The 19,309-nt window shown below is 38.7% G+C and overlaps 2 protein-coding genes across 6 annotated transcripts; one reads left to right on the top strand and one right to left on the bottom strand.

Moving 5' to 3' along the window:
• Positions 1–65: 65 nt before the first annotated feature.
• Positions 66–2,692, top strand: olah (oleoyl-ACP hydrolase). 3 transcript variants are annotated; one of them, XR_009786078.1, is made up of 6 exons: positions 66–520; positions 1,057–1,195; positions 1,273–1,372; positions 1,619–1,788; positions 1,858–1,968; positions 2,236–2,298. XR_009786078.1 is itself a non-coding variant. In XM_061759726.1 (6 exons), exons 1-6 carry the CDS (start codon positions 187–189, stop codon positions 2,376–2,378), a joined length of 969 nt encoding a protein of 322 aa, XP_061615710.1. In that variant the 5' UTR covers positions 74–186; the 3' UTR covers positions 2,379–2,692. The 3 variants fall into 3 exon arrangements, 2 of the variants coding, with proteins under 2 accessions (XP_061615711.1, XP_061615710.1); XM_061759726.1 differs by having other exon boundaries at positions 74–520; positions 1,886–1,968; positions 2,236–2,692; XM_061759727.1 differs by lacking the exon at positions 1,858–1,968 and having other exon boundaries at positions 68–520; positions 2,236–2,692.
• Positions 2,693–5,239: 2,547 nt separating this feature from the next.
• On the bottom strand, positions 5,240–18,464 carry LOC133470939 (sodium/hydrogen exchanger 3-like). 3 transcript variants are annotated; one of them, XM_061759910.1, is made up of 17 exons: positions 12,863–12,904; positions 11,997–12,066; positions 11,374–11,676; positions 10,528–10,688; positions 9,937–10,015; positions 9,686–9,863; positions 9,378–9,598; positions 9,081–9,283; positions 8,877–8,966; positions 8,731–8,801; positions 8,515–8,644; positions 8,280–8,422; positions 8,024–8,147; positions 7,748–7,921; positions 6,856–6,910; positions 6,677–6,763; positions 5,240–6,601 (listed from the first exon to the last, which is right to left on the bottom strand). In XM_061759910.1, the coding sequence occupies exons 3-17, from the start codon at positions 11,594–11,596 to the stop codon at positions 6,291–6,293; spliced, it is 2,250 nt and encodes a 749-aa protein (XP_061615894.1). In that variant the 5' UTR covers positions 11,597–11,676; positions 11,997–12,066; positions 12,863–12,904; the 3' UTR covers positions 5,240–6,290. The 3 variants fall into 3 exon arrangements, with proteins under 3 accessions (XP_061615894.1, XP_061615892.1, XP_061615893.1); XM_061759908.1 differs by lacking the exons at positions 11,997–12,066; positions 12,863–12,904 and adding an exon at positions 17,973–18,464; XM_061759909.1 differs by lacking the exon at positions 11,997–12,066 and having other exon boundaries at positions 12,863–13,663.
• Between the last annotated feature and the right edge of the window lie 845 nt (positions 18,465–19,309).

Here is a 19,309-nt window from a genome sequence, read left to right on the forward strand (position 1 = left end):
AAACGTCACTTCCTCCCAACTTTATGTGTGTGTGTTTTTTTTAAATTAAATTATAATCGCCTTTATTTTTATACCGCCCCCGCCCATTCGAACCCTCGAAGACCATCGATCCACGTAGTATTAGCTTTTTAGTGACTTGACCACTGCAAAACTATTGCGCATTGACATGCTTACTCCACACCATAGATGTCTCTACCTGTCAAAACGACAACAGTAAACACAACCGTAAAAGAAAAAAATCCCGGAAATGTAATAGCTGAAAAGTGGCAGTACAGTGTGTTGTTAGGTTTTATTTATATTGTTTTGGCCGGGGAGTCTGCCGCTTCCCTGCATGCTGAATCAACACAGACACAAATCAGTTTTGGATATTCATACGTTTACAACTCCAGGATGGAAAAGTTGATCAATTGTTTCAAGAAAAAGCCAGATGCTGTTGTCAGGTTGATCTGTTTCCCCTGGGCAGGTGGAGGCTCCATACATTATGCACGCTGGGGCAGCGTCCTTAACAGCTCCATAGAAGGTAACCACAACAATAATAATTACACTATTGTTTTGAATAATTTACTGTGTGATTAATAGTGCTATGCTTTGTATTTAATGTATTTTATTTTAGTTCCTAAACCAAAAAGGCAAAATTAGGGTGTCCAATTTTTTCTTCCAAAGGTCAAGATCATATCTTTAAATTCGAAACCAAAACAAAGCAAAGTGTACTAAGATGACCTTGACACAGAGCAGAAAGTGGAGCAAGCAATCATGATTCCTGCCAGTTGCTATTGTACCACTAACTGAATTACTGGTATCTTCATTCTTCCGAGCATTATGAATATGTAGAAATATTTTTACTACAGTACTTTAGTCATTTGGTATTGGTGGAGGACAAGGAAGTTGATATGAATAAGTTTCTTATCTTCTCTTTCCTTGCCACCCAGTGTAGAAAGTAAGTAGAACACTGTTTATGCTGTGGGCCTCTAAAAAAAAACAACGGTAACCCGCAAATGTCCCACTCGCCATGGTTTGGATACCACTTTCCAAATGATCTTATTCTTTTACTTTCAGTGTTTGCTGTCAAACTTCCCGGACGGGAAAGTAGGGCCAAAGAGCCTTTCTTTGAGAATATGCAACAGATTGTGGATGAAGTTCTTAATTTGTTATTGCCAGTACTCAAAGAGAAGCCATTTGCTCTCTTTGGCCACAGGTATGACATGACAACATATGTTTCTTCTTCTAGTATTTTTAAAATATATAGAATGACACCATGTTTACCCTTCTTAGTTTTGGTGCCTTTACAAGCTATGCTGTTGCAGATGCTCTGAAGAAACTGGAAAACATTGAGCCAGTTCACATCTTCCTGTCTGGTGCGTCAGCACCTTATGTAAGATTTAGATCAAGTTATGTTTTACAGCATACATTTGTTTACATTTTTCTGCATTACTTATCATGAGAAATTGATTGTACTGTCAAAAATAGCCGTGAAGAGTGTACGTTGAATTTCCCCTTGAGAGATTATAATCACTAAAATATTGAATTTAATCTATCAGAACTGTAGTTTTGTAGTCTTTATCTTCACTGTCTGCTATTTAGAACCACGTCACATTCTCTCGTCATTGTATCCTTATAGTCTGAGACTCGGATCCAAGCCCCAAAGAGAAGTGACTTATCAGATGAGGACTTTCTCAAGTGGCTGATTTCGATTGGAGGAACTCCGCCTGAGCTCTTGGCCAACCCTGAAGTACTGAAAGTGTTCCTTCCTGCGCTTAAGGCTGACCTCCATGTTGTCGAGAATTACAAGTGCGCTCACAACTCCATTAATGAAAAAACTTTAAAATGAATGTACTGTACTGTTTGCTTATATCGTAGTAGCTGTATTTTGCTTAATTTACTTCAGGTGTAACAAACCTGTAAGTGCATTCCTTTCCTGCCCAGTCTCATGCTTTGATGGGAAGGATGATATTCCTCATGATTTACAAGGTCAGTGGTCCGATGATTAATACAGTATAGGAATCATACAGCAGGAGTTACAGCTTGTGTGGGTGTTTGGAACTACAGTATTGTAATTTTCTATACACCGAGTGGGCTATTGAAAAAGCTAATACTGTATTGCCCCAAAATATTTATTCGGCAGACCGTTCAGTTTTTTTTAAACAATGTGAATTTACCATTATTATACTATGTGTCCTTTTTGTATTTGCTGTTGTCACAGTTTGAATGCATCTAATTGCACTTGTTTGTCAACAGCATGGAAAGCCATCACAACAGGAGATTTCAACGTCAGGATGCTTGATGGGTCTCATTTCTACCTTAAGGATCTTGGAAATGAAAGAATAATTTTAGACTATGTTACAAGGCAACTAGAATTGTCAGGAATGGACTATTTTTGATTAAATGTTTTAAATGTGATGCATATACAATACACACATGGACAAATGTTGGTATCCATGTGTTCATGAAAGATTAACCAACAATGATCACTAAAATAACTTGAACTGACAGAAGTAATGCATACATATTTATTGAAAATTAACCAATGAAAATCAGGCATTGTTTTTATTTTTGTGGTCCAACAGAATTATGTTTAAAAAAAAAAACAACAACAACAACTCATGAATATGGACTCAACAAAAATGATAGTACTCTAACTTAGTATTTTATTGCACAGACATTTGATTAAATCACTGATTTCTGTTATTCTCAATGAGACTTCTTTTTTCATTTGTATGCACGGCACAAGCAAAATTGTTGGTACCCTTTTGTTAAAGAAAAACCCACAATCAGAAATTAATTGAAACTGATCAGACTGGAATGGGCTGAAATGCATATTGACAAGCTACAATGCTTCTGGGACAGTGTTCTTAGGATTTATTTATTTGTTTTCTTCACAAAGGTTTTTACGTGTGTGATGTTTACAAAGGAAATAACTGTACCCCATGAAACAAACAGGAGGCTTAATTATGTTCTTTTCCTAAATCTGGCACAATCTTGAACCTATGCTGGGAGCAAAGAAATCTCAAGACTATCAAGGCATTTTGAAGTAAAATATGCAGCCCTTGTAAGGAAGCTTGGTTTTTAAAGACAAAATAATAAATAAAGACAAAAACACACAGCTAATAAATAACAAGAATGACTGAACAAAATGTCTGACATTCTTCCATGAGAATTGTTTGATTTCCCTCAAAATGTTGTGCTATAAAACACGAAGGTCATGCTACAGTCAGTGCACCAAATCAATGATCACCACAATATGGCCCAATGTCTGTGACAGCCAGCAGATTCTGATTTTCGTGCAAGCGCAAGGCTCACTGTATGTGTTTGCCAATTTGGCAGACCGGTCTGCGCCAAGCTGGGTGTTCTGGTGGCAAAAGGTGGGGTAGCTTGGCGGTGTGGCTGGTGTAGCACACTGGTGGAGACAGGCTTAAGCAGGGACACGTAGAATATTGGATGGAGCTTGAAGGATTGGGGAAGTTTTGATTGAATAAAGGTAGCATTAATGACTTTGGTGATATGGAATGGACCAATGTAGCGAGGAGTGAGCTTATGGGATTCCGTCTGGAGTGGAAGGTCACGGGAGGAGAGCCAAACCATCTGACCCACCTTGTATTCCTTGTATTCAATTTCTGGGGATTACTTTGTTCACATGATGGTTAACCTCGATCACTGTGGAGAAACACAAGATTTTTATTTTAAAATATTGTCTTTTGCCTGCAGATTTAAATCAAAAACAGAAAACAACTCTCAGAGTTTGCACATTTAGCTAATTATTTCACCATTTTGTTTTTGGTATATCATTAACCAGAATGTCTGCATCTGCAGTATGAAGACCCATGAATATCTTTGAATAACATAAGAGATAGTTTAGTTCAAGTTTCCACCTAATGGCTTAACAAAGCAAACCACTGAATTTGAATTGTTGTTTATGTCAGGGCATTTACTGTATGTTGAGCACCATACATTCTGGTACAGCAGAACTCCTATTGCTTGCACAATTAAAAAAATATTATTTCTTTTTTTTTAGGAAATAATATGCCACTTCAGTGGCATGAAACTTGCCGCCATGCTGATTTCAAACGAGAACTCAGCATACCTTGCACTACTTCAGCCCATTAAGGCTCAAATGAATAATACAAAAATGACAAGCCTCATCAAGGTGATATAAGAAAAGTGGATTTACCTGATTTCATCTACCTCTTAAAAAAAAAATCACCCTGCCTGAAGAAAAACAATGAGAAAAAAAATGAAAAAGGCTGCCCTCCAATGTTCACCATCCAACCTGACAGAACTGGAGAGGATCTGCAAGGAGGAATGGCAGAAGATCCCCAAATCCAGGTGTGAAAAACTTGTTGCATCATTCCCAAAAAGACTCATGGGTATATTAGCGCAAAAGGGGCTTCTACTAAATACTGAGGGTCTGAATGCTTATGGCTGTGTGATATTTCATTTTTTCTTTTTGAATAAATCTGAAAAAAAACAAAAATCTGTCAATATGGGGTGCTGTGGGTACATTAATGTGGAAAAAATAACTTAATTGATTTTAGCAAATGGCTGCAATATAAAAAAGTGAGGGTCTGAATACTTTCCGAACCCACTGTACATACAGTAGATGAACAAAGATACTTTATTTGTAGTAATATATATATATATATATATATATATATACATATATATATATATATATATATATAAATGTTCTGACCATTTAAGTGAAATGTAATGATAATTTCTCATGGTACACCTGATGGTCTCTCGACACACTAAAGTGCCATAGCACAGTGGTTGGAAATTACTAGACTAGACTAAACTGTAGTAAGGGCAAGAAATTGATTCCAATCCTAGCCCTGTTTGACCACTTCCTGTGGAAGGCTTTGCATCGACTGACCGGGTCGTCTCCTGAGGAAAAAACCCTTTCCCGGCAGCGTCTACCTGTGGCGCTTTATCTCATTAAATTAACTCTTATCCTGTTTTAGCTAAGATTGTACAGCACCATACTATGTGATAAATGCTGCCCACTCGGCATCAGTTAGACTAAGACTATTTGGACAATGTGTGACCCCCCCCCCCCCCCCCCCCCCAAAAAAAAAGTACTTCTGAGGCTACAATGGCCTTCACAGGGATGGTACCCTCAAATTTACTGCTTTGTTTGTCAATAATTACCCATACTGTACTTGGTTCATTTGTGTAGTGTAGAGGAAATTGATTCCCATTGCAGCCCAATTTGGACAATGTGTGGCAAAAAAAAAACATCAACTCCACATTTTTTTTCTCTTTTTAATAAAAAAAAAAAACAAGAAACATCCAGCTCCAAACAGTTCAATATTTTAAGTGGTCAAAGTATTCTTTGTAGGAGCTACAGTAAATAACCCCTGCTGACTATAATTCAGATATTTGAGATTTAATTTCCTGTATGAATACAAAAAAATAATTTGTAAATAAGTACATGCCTTAATCATTAAGGCAGCTAGATGTTGAGCTCTTCACATTTCATGTTTAATCTTCAGGGCTGGTGTGTTTAAGGCAATACAGATAAAAATGTATTTAATGCTGCACTGTCGTCTTTGCATCGCTTTGTTGGAATGGATTCTCTTTATAAATACAAATCTGTACATATTACATCCATTTAAAAATGCCTCTACAATTTGGACAAGATGTTGTGTGTGTATTTTGCACTTGAAACTACATATATCATAATGTTCAACATGTTAGGTAAATATCATGCCAGTGTGCATGCATGCATCTCCCACATGTATTTAGCAAATGGTGAAGTTGAAGCTACATCCATCCATCCATTTTCTGAACCGCTTATCCTCACTAGGATCGGGGGCGTGCTGGAGCCTATTCCAGCTAATTGAGGGCAGGAGGCGGGGTACACCCTGAACTGGTCACCAGACAATCGCAGGGCACATATAAACAAACAACCATTCACACTCACATTCACACGTACGGGCAATTTATAGTCTTCAATGAACCTACCACACGTTTTTGGGATGTGGGCGGAAACCAGAGTACCCGGAGAAAACCCACGCAGGCACAGGGAGAACATGCAAATCCACACAGACAAGGCCGGGATTTGAACCCCAGTCCTCAGAACTGTGAGGCAGATCTGCTAACCAGTTGGCCGCCGATGAAGCTACATTTGGTCAAAATATTAAGAGTACAAAGGTTATATGAGGTTGAGCTTAACCAGTCTCCTAGGGGGGAAAAAACACATTCCCTTGACTATATTTTGACAGGAGACAGTGCAAAGTCTGAGGTAAATGTTCTGTCTTTGGCAGCCACGTTAAAGGAGACGAAGAGGGAGGCTACATGTGACCACCATGTCTGTCAGAAGGCGGCGGCGGCGGCGGTGGTGTTAATGGCGGAGGAAAGTCCTCTTCCTCCCTGTCTTGTGTGGGTGGTGTGTCAGCTTGCATGAAGGAGTCTGTGGAGCGAGTACTGATACGTAGTGGGGCAAGGCGTCTCAGGTTGCTGGGTGTCCACGGCAGCCTCACTTGAGCCCTCTGGGAAGGAGCCACCATGCTGCTATCGAGCTCGACCTCCGCTAACCACGGCGGGATTTGCATTGGTGCCATTGAGTCCATTTCTGGCATAAAGGCTGGATTCTCAATTCCAGCTGGAGCATGAAAAAAAACTTGTTTTTTACTAGTATGGAAATGAATAAACAATTGAGGTGATGGGTTCATTTTACCTCCAACTCTGTAGGTGACTCTCGTAGCGACTGAGTCTCTTGATGCTTCATAGCCAGATGCGCTGTCTCCCTCTGAGAACTCAAAATCTAAAAGAATAGATGTAAACGTCATGAGGAAAGACATACTGTATGATGTTAACTACTTGAATTTTTTTGTCGTGTGGAGCAGTAGTACAAACCTTCATCACCAGAATAGTAGCTTTTACTTTTATCAGTTGATTTTCCAGAGGACATCTGCAATATAAGAAAAACAGTTATTTACATATAGCCAATGATGGACTGAGTATCAGCTGCTGGCCTACATACAATCAGAAGAACTGGCTTTCATTTACAACCTTAATTCACTTATTTGTTCCATCCATCCATTCATCTATCCATTTTTATTCCACTTATCCTCACTATGGAGCTGGAGCCCTGCTGACTTTAGGTGAGAGGCTGGGTACACCTTGGACTGGTCGCCATCAAGTTGCAGAATATTTGTTCCATGAAACAATTAATTCCCAATAGTCTGTTGTTTTCAATTTTTAACACTTAACTTGGCTGCACTGCTTTCAGTACGGGTTTGTGGATGTTTGTACGATCAGATTTCAGTGTCTCTGTGCTGCTCAGAACGTTCAGAATCAGTGGTGGTCGCTGATATAACTTAAACTACTGTATATTAGCAATAGGAATGTTTTTTTTACCAATCAAATTTAAAATTCGCCCCAGAGGGCCAGCTAGGCCCACAATAACATCAGCATTTTCCATCCTCTGAATAGTTGGTTATGGCAAAACGTTACAGCCAACTTCGACTAGCAAAGCACACCTGTAGTGATCTGCACACGTTAATTCATTTATTAATAATTGAGAACGGCTCCAGATGATGTATGTGGCACAGTTGTGTGCTGATAGGTTGCAGTTTTGGATAGTATTGATGGTTTCCATAACTGCAATGTGATAGTATTACGGATTGACTGGATTAAGTCGGGTAAATCCCCAATGAAGGTCCAGGTACCAAATGCACAGCCTGCCACTGTGTATTGCCAACAGTAAGAATTGAAAATAGAACTTAATGACCCAATTCTGCTTGACCTTTTGTTGCTGGTCTTTCTTTTGGTGCTTGGTTATCGTCTTTGGTGGAGCAACACCCATTTTTGCTGACTTAAATGACTCCAAACGACTTCTCATGGTCCTCTGGAAGATCTCCTGCACCTCATTTTCATCTTTGTTGACCTCAAAATGACTACGGCTGTACCTGTGCCGGTGCTAGGATGTTGAGAATAGAGGTTAGTCAGTCAGTCCACAGTTCACTCTACACATGGAATGTTGAGATTTGCTGTGTTTTGTACCCATAAGAAAACATGCTACCTGTTTCCTTCCTTTGTACAAGTGTTGCTGCAGCAGATGGTGGCTGCTGATGTCTTCTGCTTCCCTCACACCTTTTATGGTCTGCTCATGCATTTCCAAGCTCACTGATGGCACAGGGTCTCGTCTACAAAGGTAAAACCATAACAGTTATGTCCTGTCAGATTCAAATGTAAAGCTAATTTAGGATTCTATTGTTAAAGACCAGGAATTGGTAATTTGTCATTTTATTCCCAGTCCATTACAAAGTTCAGCTCACCCCATGGGGGACATTGCACCACGGTCATCTGCCATGTCAGCCATGATGTCGGGCATCACCTCTGGGAATTTCCCCTCATACTTCTTGAAGTCAACAAATGCAGATTCGTTGCGTATAAACCCCAGAGATCCACTGCGTTCACCCTGCACAAACAGCATAAACATTTTCATTGTTTCCTAACAATTATGTGGTGATTAGCTAACAGTAACAAATATATGCTTTTTAGGTTACACACCTTTGTCACATAGCTCATAGCATCCTTAAGGTTCAGTTTATGGAAAACTTTGAAGACACAGTCACGATTCTTCCTTGCGGATGGCTTCATGAAAACTCTAGACATCCAGTTCTCTTCAAAATGACTCCACCTTCACAGAAAGTATAAACATTGCAGGTTCATGCTAACAATTACAGTAAATTAAAGTGTTAAATCCTAATGAAAGTGTTGACGTACTTGTCTCTCATGTAGTTGTGTCCAATTTGCCCAGATATATCTTCGATGGCGACCAGCATGTGATCGAAGACCTGAAGAACAGAAATTCTGTAATGATTCAAGGTTTATTTCAGCAGAGGCAAGATTTTATGCTTCCTTAAATTCACCTTGTTCTGCAATTTTTCAATAAGTGTGATGTCACACACTGCAGCTCTCTTTACTTTGAGCCAAGTGACAAGAGGTTTCATTGTTACTCCCTAGAACACAACGAGGTAACATCAGGGTTCATCAGTAAAAAAAAAAAATTATGAAATCAATAAGTTTGCAAGTCTTAAAAAATATTCTGAGAAATGACCAAAAAAAACTATTACCTGAAGGATGACAGTGAAATAAACTACAATCAGAGTCGTGGAGACCATTAAATTCTTCTCCTCAATCTTGTTCCCATCTAGCATTACTGCCAGGCCATAGGCAACCGCACCTCGCAGGCCACCGTAGCTCATGATAATCTGATCGATGACCTCCAAGGGCACCAGGCGGAATTTGTTCATGATCCAAGTCAGGAAAAACACACCTATTGTATACAGTAAGCAAAAACCTCTTTAACTATTACTTTCGCATTAAAAAAATAAATAAATGAATCACTTACTAACCAACTAAAATCTTACCGATGAAGCGATATACAAAGATGAAGAGGAGTGTGAGGAGAACAAAGCCTGTGTTCCACACCCATAATGTCTTATCAACGGCTGAGATACCGAGGAAAACAAATATGATGGTTTCTGACCCATTGGCGAGCACCTTCATGGCATATCTGACTGTGGTGATGGACCTTTCATCCATGTTTGCATTGATGTACTTTTGGCAGCTGACACCACAGAAAACAATTCTACAGTGAGAAAGGACAACAGAAACCATGAATAAGTTAGTTAAGAACTTCACAAAATCCTAGAATGTTGTCTAAAAGTGCACTCACGCAAGAATGGCAGAGAGGGAGAGCATCTCAGCAGTGAGGTAGGAGAGGTACCCCAACACAAAGATGAAGCCTGCCTCAATGATCTGAATGTTCTTTGTGCATCTGGTCAGAAGAGAGAGCAGCAAACCAAACACCATGCCAAGTAGGGAGCCGCCGAATGCCACCACAAAGAAGGAAACTAGACAAAGGGAGAACATTTGTTTCAAACATTTCATGTTATGCTTCCATGCCATTTTATGAAAACTCCTTACCTATTCCTTTGATTATCTCCACAGCATCAATTTGGGATCCTCCCAGGGAGACAAATGAATCAAATACATTGAAGAGCACCTAGAGTAAGAGAGGGAGAATTTAATTATTTACTTGTTCTGGGTAATAAGGTGGTTTCTTAGTGCTAGATAGAGCTCTATTTCATCTGCATAACATTAGAAACCTATGAGAACAAATTATCTGGCCAAGCAAGAACAAGGGTGTAAGCACAGAGCCTTGTGGCACACCACCTACAGTACTTCAGGAGTGAGAGTGGAATTACAGTTGCTGAGGAGTATAAACTCTTTTCTGCCCGAAAAGAGTGCACAATGCCAAGGACACAAGCAGTTTCAGATTAACGGTTGAGAGTTATGAGTGGTGTCTGAGTTTATGATTTTATTGAGGGCAAATTCTGGTGTGGAAAGTGCGTAAGCCACATTGGAGTGGTTCATTGAGTTCATTATTGAGTTATTGAATGTGTGTGCTGGTAAAGCAAAACAATTGCTACTCTTTCATACATTCATTCACGACAATGTGGCATAATGTACTGTTCAGACACATTTAACAGCAGTCATAGAATGAAGCATACAAACCACTGTCACACCATCGTTGAGGAGTGACTCCCCAAACACCAGGATGAAGAGGACTTCATTGACATGGACCTGTTCAAATACAGCGAGGACAGCTACCGGGTCCACAGCAGCAATCAGACTGCCGAATAGAAGGTACTGAAGCAGGCCGATATTCACATCACCTGCAAAAGGTCAGAAGACATAACTTTGCAGTTACAAAACTGTTTTTAATTTCAGTTGGACTTAAATCAGCGCTTGCTTTGCGTTTATTCATTAGACCATAAGCCAGAACTTTGATCTGGGTATACAGTATGTACAGTATGTTTGTGTATGTATGTATTTTAAACTTTGTAACTATCCTGGTTTCCTGTCTGGATTTTTCATGTTCTCCTTGTGCTTGAGTGGGTTTTCTGTGGTTTCTCCTCCCACATTCCAAAATCATGCATGTTAGGTTCATTGAAGACTCTAACTTGTCCTTAGGTGTAAATGAAAGTGTGAATGGTTGTTGTCTATACAGTATGTGCTCTGTGATTGGCAGGGACTAGTCCAGGGACTTGCCCAAAGTCAGCAGGGATAGGTTCCATTTTACCCACGACCACAATGAGGACAAGTGGAATAGGAAATGCATGTATGGATGTTCTCCAAATATTGTTGTAGTCCTTGACTAGCAACGTTATCAAAATAAATTCTGGAACGCATTAGGAGAATTACTCGTCCAATAAATTATGTCATTTAATTGATTAGTTGGTCATTATATAAAAGGCTTTAACATGATAATAAATCTTCTTTTTATACAATAATAACTCAGAGCAGTTAACTTTTCAGACGCTTTATTACTAAGCCTACACAAGTGTCTTCTCTTCTTACCCATGGCTCCTCCCTTGTGACATCCCCACAGCGAGAGCCCCACGCTAGCAGCATTCCAGCAGGTCCCAATAATAGCGTAGACCAGGATGGTCCCCATGTTGCTGAAGAACAGCTTGTTTGGCATGAAGTAGCCTGCATCCAGGATGATTTGAGGCAGCAGGTAGAAGAAGAAGACGGTCGGGGTCAACTTGAAGGTCTGCACCTTGTCTGCACCCCAGATCATGCCACCGAGGATGAAGCCGAAGCAAATGAGCAGGGCGCTCTCTGGGATTATGTTAGTAACATGATGGTTGGCCTCAATGACTGTCAAAACAGAAAGAAATGTTAGACAGTTAGGTACATGGGAGCAAGATAAATGTCCCTTCGGACAGAAATCTTAAGGGATTTACTCAGGGGAAAAGAGTGATAAATGAAAATGGTAGGGGAGTCTGTTCATATCAACTTGTTGATCTTCAAGCATTGTCTTTTGCGGCCGGACTCAAATTTAGACACAGCATAGAAAATAAATCTTAACACTGAAACTCAAATGTGGTTGCAAAATTTGCAAATGATCAACTGTTGAACTTTTTGTCCTTGGCATATCATTAACCATTGTGGCTGTGTGTATAAATGCCTAGAAATACCTTTGCATAACTAAACAGACGTTTGGTTAAGGTCGCTTGACTTTATGGCTTAATAATCAAGCCCAGTGACCTGTAAAAAAAAAAAAAAAGCCACATTTCAAAATGTTGATTTATGTCAGTGGGGATGATTTGTGTTTGGGTGTTGCATTCATTAGGAGTTGAATGAAGGTGGTGCTTGGGATAATAGTCTTTTTCGGACTTCATTTAGCTGGTGGACAACGCTAGCAACCTCCCTGCTAACACTGCACACCTATGATACTCAACATTTTAATTACACCTATGAGTTCAGTGTTCTTGTCTCTATACATTCTAAACTGTTATTGTAATTATTTTCATTTAACTTAAATTAAAATCTTTTTATGGCATACGAGGATCATAGCCACCACAAGAACCAAAATGACATAGAATATTTTTAATCACATTGTAGAGTGACTTAAATTAAACTTAAATACTTAATTACATTCTGAGCGTGAGCCTCTTACAAACCAGAGGAATTGTTAATAAAGTACTACTGTGCATAAATCTGAATAACATTTATTTTTTGAAAAAAGAATTGATTTTTAAACTAAAGAATATTTAAGTAAATTTAAATCAATATTCTTATCGTCAGTGTCGGATTCAGGGAGGTTGGTTTGTCAAAATAAGAGTTTTCTGCTGAAGATAGAAAACAATGGAACTATAAACGACATATAAATAGTCATTCGCTATTATTTCTGACTAAGGAATTTTCTTGCATCATCTATTATCACAGAAGTGAAGTGTGATAAGTCTGCCTCTGTGCTTTTTTCCTCATGATTATACAGGAAGGTATGCGTATCTACCAGTCTACAGCAATGTTTTAATGAATAAATGTATTTTTTACATACCCAGTTTAGTCAAAAAAGCAACCAAGACCCATAATGCAATTAGATAAGGGGTCTCCACATGATGCCACTTAAATGACACGATGGGTATTCCATTGATGCCGGAAGAGTGGCCATGATCACTTGCGTTGGGTCTAGAATTTTGATGCGCTAGAGTCTGGTACCCATTCTCCGCTGTGACCCCGGGGATGAAACAAGTCAACAGTATTAACACTAGAAGCCAAATGTGTGCATGTCCACGTGGTTCCATTTGGACAGGAAAATACCAAAAGTGAAAAAAATCAGTCTCGAAAGAAAACTAAGTCCTGTGATGTGAGTCAGACCGTATGTCACACTTGTTTTCCCTTTTTTCTTGATGAGATGGAGTTCTTCCTTCTTGCTCACTCTTGTTTACCCATCTTTGTCATTACGCTGTCTCCACTTGCTTGGAGTTGTCTTTTTTCTGTCTCTATGAGCGTCTTCGGATCCCCACTTCCTTCCACAATGTGAAGTCAGGCGATGGAATGGGGAGAACACTGGACTCAGCCTTTTATATGTTCAGTATCTCTTCTATGACCAAGGTTGAGAGACGAAATGGACTGTAACGACTCTCCAGAAAAGGTGTCCAGTTATTCAGTCACATTTGAAACACCACCACCAGTTTCCGGTCTCAAACACGTGTCAACTTTTACCATGAAACTCTCAGAGAGGAGGATTAAGTGATAAGTAAAGTGTTACCGGCAATTTGATGGATGTTCAATGAATAGCTCTGGATGTCTGGACGTTTCTACTGCTTCATCCTGCAGCTTTGTGGTGAGTAATGATTGACACCCCTATTGCATAATATTTAGTTAAAACCTCCCCTTGCTTTAATGTGTCAAAAAAGGTGAAGGATAAGTGCTATTTGGAATTAAAAATTAAGCCCTTAAAAGAACTGACAAAGACAAAAATCATCAGCTGCACATTTCATAATTCATTTTCATAATTAATTTTATGGCGTGTATTTGTAATACTCACTCTTCAATAGCTACCAAATGTTTTCACTATTAGTGCTAAACAGATGATATAGAAAATTTGGTAGCGTTTTCACTTGCACTGGAAAGAAGCTTCTACTAAAAATGTGTGGTTGTAGATGACAGCACTCTATCTGACTGGCCATCCTCCAATCGTTAATGATATTAAATAGTATGAATGTTGGTATGTCCCATCAAAGGTTCAAAAAATTAAGTCAGCCATTTACTGTTGTTTGATTGACATTAGCTCTTTGAATAAAACATCAAAATTGAAGAAAGCAATACAAGTTTTGGACCTTTTTAGCATGACAAGTACACACGTAATCCTAAAATGACCCATATAAAACTGTGACCTCTGTTCTGTGTGTAAAAAAAAAAACCTTTGTGGGGGTGGAAATGCAGGTGACAACTAACTGACTAACTAAGGAGTTTAGGGAGTTAAAAAAAAAAAAAAACGCAAATGTCCCTGCTGTGTTCATTTACTACATTGGGAAAGAAGCTCGGCAGTTCATGTGCATGTACACATCTGACGAAATGTAGATTAGCCAATACTGAATAATCTGCCCCTTGCATTTTCTTTACATACTGTACGAGTTCATAGTGTATTCATTCACAAAGCGCTGATTCTCGCAAGTTGTGGCCATATGACTGGATGCTTTATTTGGCGAACTGTTCCATCCTGTTTGAGCAGGACAAGGCGCAAAAGCTTTGTTAGAAAGGTTTGATAGTTTGACACGAGCTCTCACACAGGTGTCCATTTATGACCGTTATGGTATATTACATAATATAGATGTATATTAACTAAAATTAGATAATATTTTTGTTGTAAAGCTGTGTGTTAACATTGCATTAAATACACCTGAATCTAACCATGTATTAGAACCATAATGAGTTCTAATACAAAAGCTATAACCAAAATACACTCAGTTTAGATTTAATACTATTAATTATTGTGGATTTGATTGAAATGTTGAATTATATAGCATCATACAAAGAGTGTTTATAATGTTTTCATTGCAACATTAGTGAGTCTTGACTCTCATTAATTGTAGTGTGTATGCTGCTTTCTAATGGCTGCACTCAAGCATCAACCTTGTCAACGAAAGAGTTCATATATTCTCCTGGAAATACGGCTGGCCTTTAACTAGACCCCATCAATCATTTGAAAAGAGCTTCAGCTCCGTAGACAGATTAGGGAGTTATTAATGGAGTTTGGATGCACATTGTAAAGTCAGATAAAGGTGATTTGACTGTAACAGTAGCTACCTGTATGTATGTTACATTTAATAAAGGTGAAGTGTGCTGGGATTTGCAGTTCAATGTGTCATTATTGATGGACTGTGTAAATGAAGTGGGTTGTAAATGTGATTGCTGATCTAGCTAACACATTTGAATAAGCAACACAAAAGAGGCATTTGGCAGCTATCGAGGGCCAAAGGAATCATTTGGGGTTTTGGCAACAGTGACACAGTGAACATTGATGACTTCCAAGACAGACTTAACTGCAATAAAAGAAATGTAATCAATGGGCCACTGGGTAAGTAGAATATAATTCAGTGGGCTTGATATCAGCTCAACACAAAATAATCAATGACAAAGGTGACGCATTTCCTTAGCAAAATTACTACCAACCGGAACAGATCATGACTGTGCATTTCTTTAGAGGAATCATAATAAATGCTCCCTCTTAGGAAAACAAGTAATTAGCACTATAGCAAACCGAAACAAAAATCAATAGCAAACATATATACAGTATGTTCCTCATTCTCCTGGAAAAACAACCTAACATGACTTGACAGAAATGCTAAGAACTGAAGAAAGCAAGCATTGTAAATCCCTGAGCAGGAAACAAGATCTGGGAAAATTGGTGTCATTGACTGGATTTCAGCCCACGAGGATGGGGGAGTTTAAAGTCAACAGTGAGAGTGATGTGCACATATTGTTGGTGTTTGGGTTGACAGTACATCGGTCATACTTTATTACACTGTATACTGTACCTGTTGTTTCTTTAAAGATAAGGCGGTAAAATCAAGGTCTGCAATAATCATTAAATTGCAATAAAATCTGCACCAGACCTATAGTCACCTGTACTCATTTGTTTCAATTTTCATTGTGTTACAATGTATTTGTATGGGGGGGGGGGGGGAGGGGGGGGGGGGGGGGGGGCTTTCTAAATCCAAACGGAAGGACCATCAGTGAAACCATCCAAAAACATTACAACACAATATGTTGCAACTTCCATGCGGACCATTTTATCCTTTTACATACACAGAATAACATTGCCTTAATTGACCTGCACAAATCCTTTATCATATGTAACAAGGGAGACCACAGCCCCTCATTTATGTCTGATGAAGCATACACAAACATGGACACACACGCACATGCAATCATTTACAGTGTCCACAGTGCTTTGCAATTTGTTGTGTATACACAAAAATAATGACTCCGATCACAAGATACAAGCAGTCTTTGACAGGTTCTTGGACTACCTCCAGTGACATAAACCTCATGACAGACACTTCTTTAGCAAAGTCCTAATTCCCAAAATGTCCATGATCCACAGCAGACCCTGTTCCCAAGATCCTTATTTTGGACTTAGCCACTGACTGGCAAACATCAAGTTTCATTCTTCTCTTGGGGCAGGCACCAGTTGACAAATATGTTCAGTGGTTTTCATTGAAACAGAACTACCAATAATATGTTACATAAACCTACAAAAATGTTTCTTTGATATTGATTGAATTTTTTTTTCGAGCTCGTGTACCTTGAATTTAACCTCACAGGATGCAACTTTAGGAACAATTTTCATTGTATATACTGTAAAAATTCCTCTAAAGACGAAAGTGCTGTCTCCACTGATACTGTCAGACAAGAATATTAATTTGATATGTGTTATTGCTATTATAGTTTGCAGGAGTGCCCAAGTTGTTTCTAATATTTTGGATACCTTATGTGAGGGTCAAAATATTATTCTTATTTTTATATTATTACAGCTCGTAGTATGACGAAGCACTGTGAACGACAACCCCAATATCAAGGCTATTGTAAAATTAATAACAGATTATCTTTGTAAAGGCCAGAGGTGAAAAAAGTACTCACATTCTGTACTCAAGTAGAAGTGCAGATAATTGTGTTTTAAAAAAAAGACTGGTAAATGTATTGATTTGACCCCTTTACTCAAGTAAAAGTAAAAAGACTAAAATATTAAAATATGTTTTATACTTCCTATTATATATAATACTTACTTTGATAACTTCGTACATTTTTTTTAAAGCCAAGATCTAGCTAGTGTTGAGTTTTATGTTATCAAAACATGTTTCCATCGCCTTGCTGACATTGTTAACTGACTCGCAAAAAAATGCAAAATTAGCTGAATGATAAAAACTAAAAAAATTAAAAATAAAATGTTATTTGTTTTATTTAGACTGCACAGAGAATCTTTGAATGCCAGAAGCTGCTTGGTTTTAAACTGGCACAAAACACAACGCGTCGGCCATGAATCATTCTTGGAACATCAAACAACTCTCTTATACTGCACAAGGCCATGGATGGGGAATAACTTGCTTCTCTGAATCTGTCGTCATTAACACATTCACTGCCATTGACGGCTATAGAAGTCAAATATCCATGTTAAGTGGGAGGGCTGGCAGTGGTAATGCTACCTTGTGTATGTTTCTCCATGTCGCTGCTCTATGTGTTTTTTCTTCCTAATAAGACCCCAAAATCTCAAACAATCAAGATCCCAAACAAAGCTGACTTAACCTCTCTTCTTATTTTATCTTTTTTACTGTTTGTTGTGTCATCATCGGTGGAGGTTCAAAAACCAACAAATATTTATTTTTTACAAAGTAAGGAATGGGAAGTACAGATATCTTTTTTCAAATATAAGGTCTAAACCTAAAAAGTAGAAAAGTAAATGTACAGATACATGAAAATCTACATAAGTACAAGAACAAAGTATCTGTTTTTGTATATTCTCACCACTGTGAAAGGTAGAATTTTTCATACAACTCCTGTTCTGTATCTCTTTGTGCAAGTCTTTCTGCTTTTATCACTGTGTTACCTTCAATTCACCACACCTTATTTTGTCAGAACAAGGAACCTTTAAATTGACTCACTGAGTTTGCAGATCCAGGAGACCAGAATCCACAGAGCCACCAGGTATGGGACAGAGACATGGCTCCAATTCCAGGACACAATCGGTAGCGTAGTGATGGGCCCACCTTCGTGACCACCACCATCACCATGACCATTAGTGTCTTCCGTCACATCATGACCCGAGTCTGTTCCCGTGTGTGGGCTTGAGGTTGTTCCGTGATCACTTCTTGTTTGGTTCTCATGTCCGTCGTACTCAGAACGGGCCACGCTAGGCAGGCTCAATCCCTGGGCCACCATCAATAACATGCAAAGTAAAAGTGTTAGCCACCGCACAGTTGACATCCTGTTTTTATTGTTGTATGGACCGCATACAAATTCTCAAAATGAAGCACAGTTTCCCTCTTATGTCTCCTCCTTGATGTTCAGCTCTCTATTAACCTCGCTCTCTTGCCTATGTCCACATCTTTGTCTGTCATCAGTACAGTGGCCGGCCCCTGTGGCTCACCACTCAGTCAAGGATACAGCTTTTTTTTTTTTTTTTTTTTTTACACACCAGGTGAGGCTCAGCCCATCTTGATGCTCATCTGTCTCCTCCTACTTTCTTCCTGGCTCAGCGAGTTCGTCCATTTTATGCAATAGAATAATTGGTGCCTCATCACTCCTTTATTGCCACAGATGGTTTATAAAACTCATGTTAAAGTTGTTAGGTTACTTTATAACTTCAAATACTATTTTAAACTGGACTTTGAAGTACTTTTCTGTATTCCCTGGTTTGTTTCTAATATGTAGGTTTGTTGCATGTCTATTTTTGTAATATACTGCAAAAACAAAAGGTTGTAGTTCCAAAAATTGGAAAATAAAATTCACTTGGTGAGAGAAATTTAAACATGCATCACCAGGTAACTTTTATCATGTATAAAACCTGTGAGTATCATTTGGCTTTGTAGTTTATATGCAGTATGTTTTTATTTGCTCTGAAAGTAGCAGTGTTTATCAGCATCCTGGGTGAATAATAACAATACTTATCTCTAGATTATAAAAGAGGAAGCCCATGGCGTATTTGTCTCCTCACTCCTATTAGAGATGAGTCTTTGGTGCCATTCTATATTTGCGTTTAGGCTATGAACCTTTCTTGGCACATGCACTTCCTTGAGGTTTATCACCGATTTCGACACAGTTCCTTAATTACATTTTAAAGTGGCAAAGTCTAGTTGTAAAGTTTAGTTTTATGTGAGAGAATATTTGGGTGCTTCTTACTATATTCTCAGGTTGTGAGGTTGTTACAGCTGAGGAAACAGTCAGGTCTTCTCAGAAATCCAATACTGTACTGCAATGTGGCAAAAGACAATTCAAACAA

This window comes from Phyllopteryx taeniolatus, chromosome 21 (assembly GCF_024500385.1).
Source record: "Phyllopteryx taeniolatus isolate TA_2022b chromosome 21, UOR_Ptae_1.2, whole genome shotgun sequence".
NCBI classification, from domain to species: Eukaryota; Metazoa; Chordata; class Actinopteri; order Syngnathiformes; family Syngnathidae; genus Phyllopteryx; species Phyllopteryx taeniolatus.

Coding starts and splice junctions, on each gene's coding strand:
- olah (XM_061759726.1), top strand. CDS start 187: ATGTCTCTACCTGTCAAAACGACAACAGTAAACACAACCGTAAAAGAA. Junction 1,789..1,885: donor CATGTTGTCGAGAATTACAA/GTGCGCTCACAA, acceptor AATTTACTTCAG/GTGTAACAAACCTGTAAGTG. Junction 1,969..2,235: donor TATTCCTCATGATTTACAAG/GTCAGTGGTCCG, acceptor GTTTGTCAACAG/CATGGAAAGCCATCACAACA.
- LOC133470939 (XM_061759908.1), bottom strand. CDS start 18,294: ATGTCAACTGTGCGGTGGCTAACACTTTTACTTTGCATGTTATTGATG. Junction 9,284..9,377: donor CTTTGTATATCGCTTCATCG/GTAAGATTTTAG, acceptor TGTATACAATAG/GTGTGTTTTTCCTGACTTGG. Junction 7,922..8,023: donor TGTACAAAGGAAGGAAACAG/GTAGCATGTTTT, acceptor TCAACATCCTAG/CACCGGCACAGGTACAGCCG.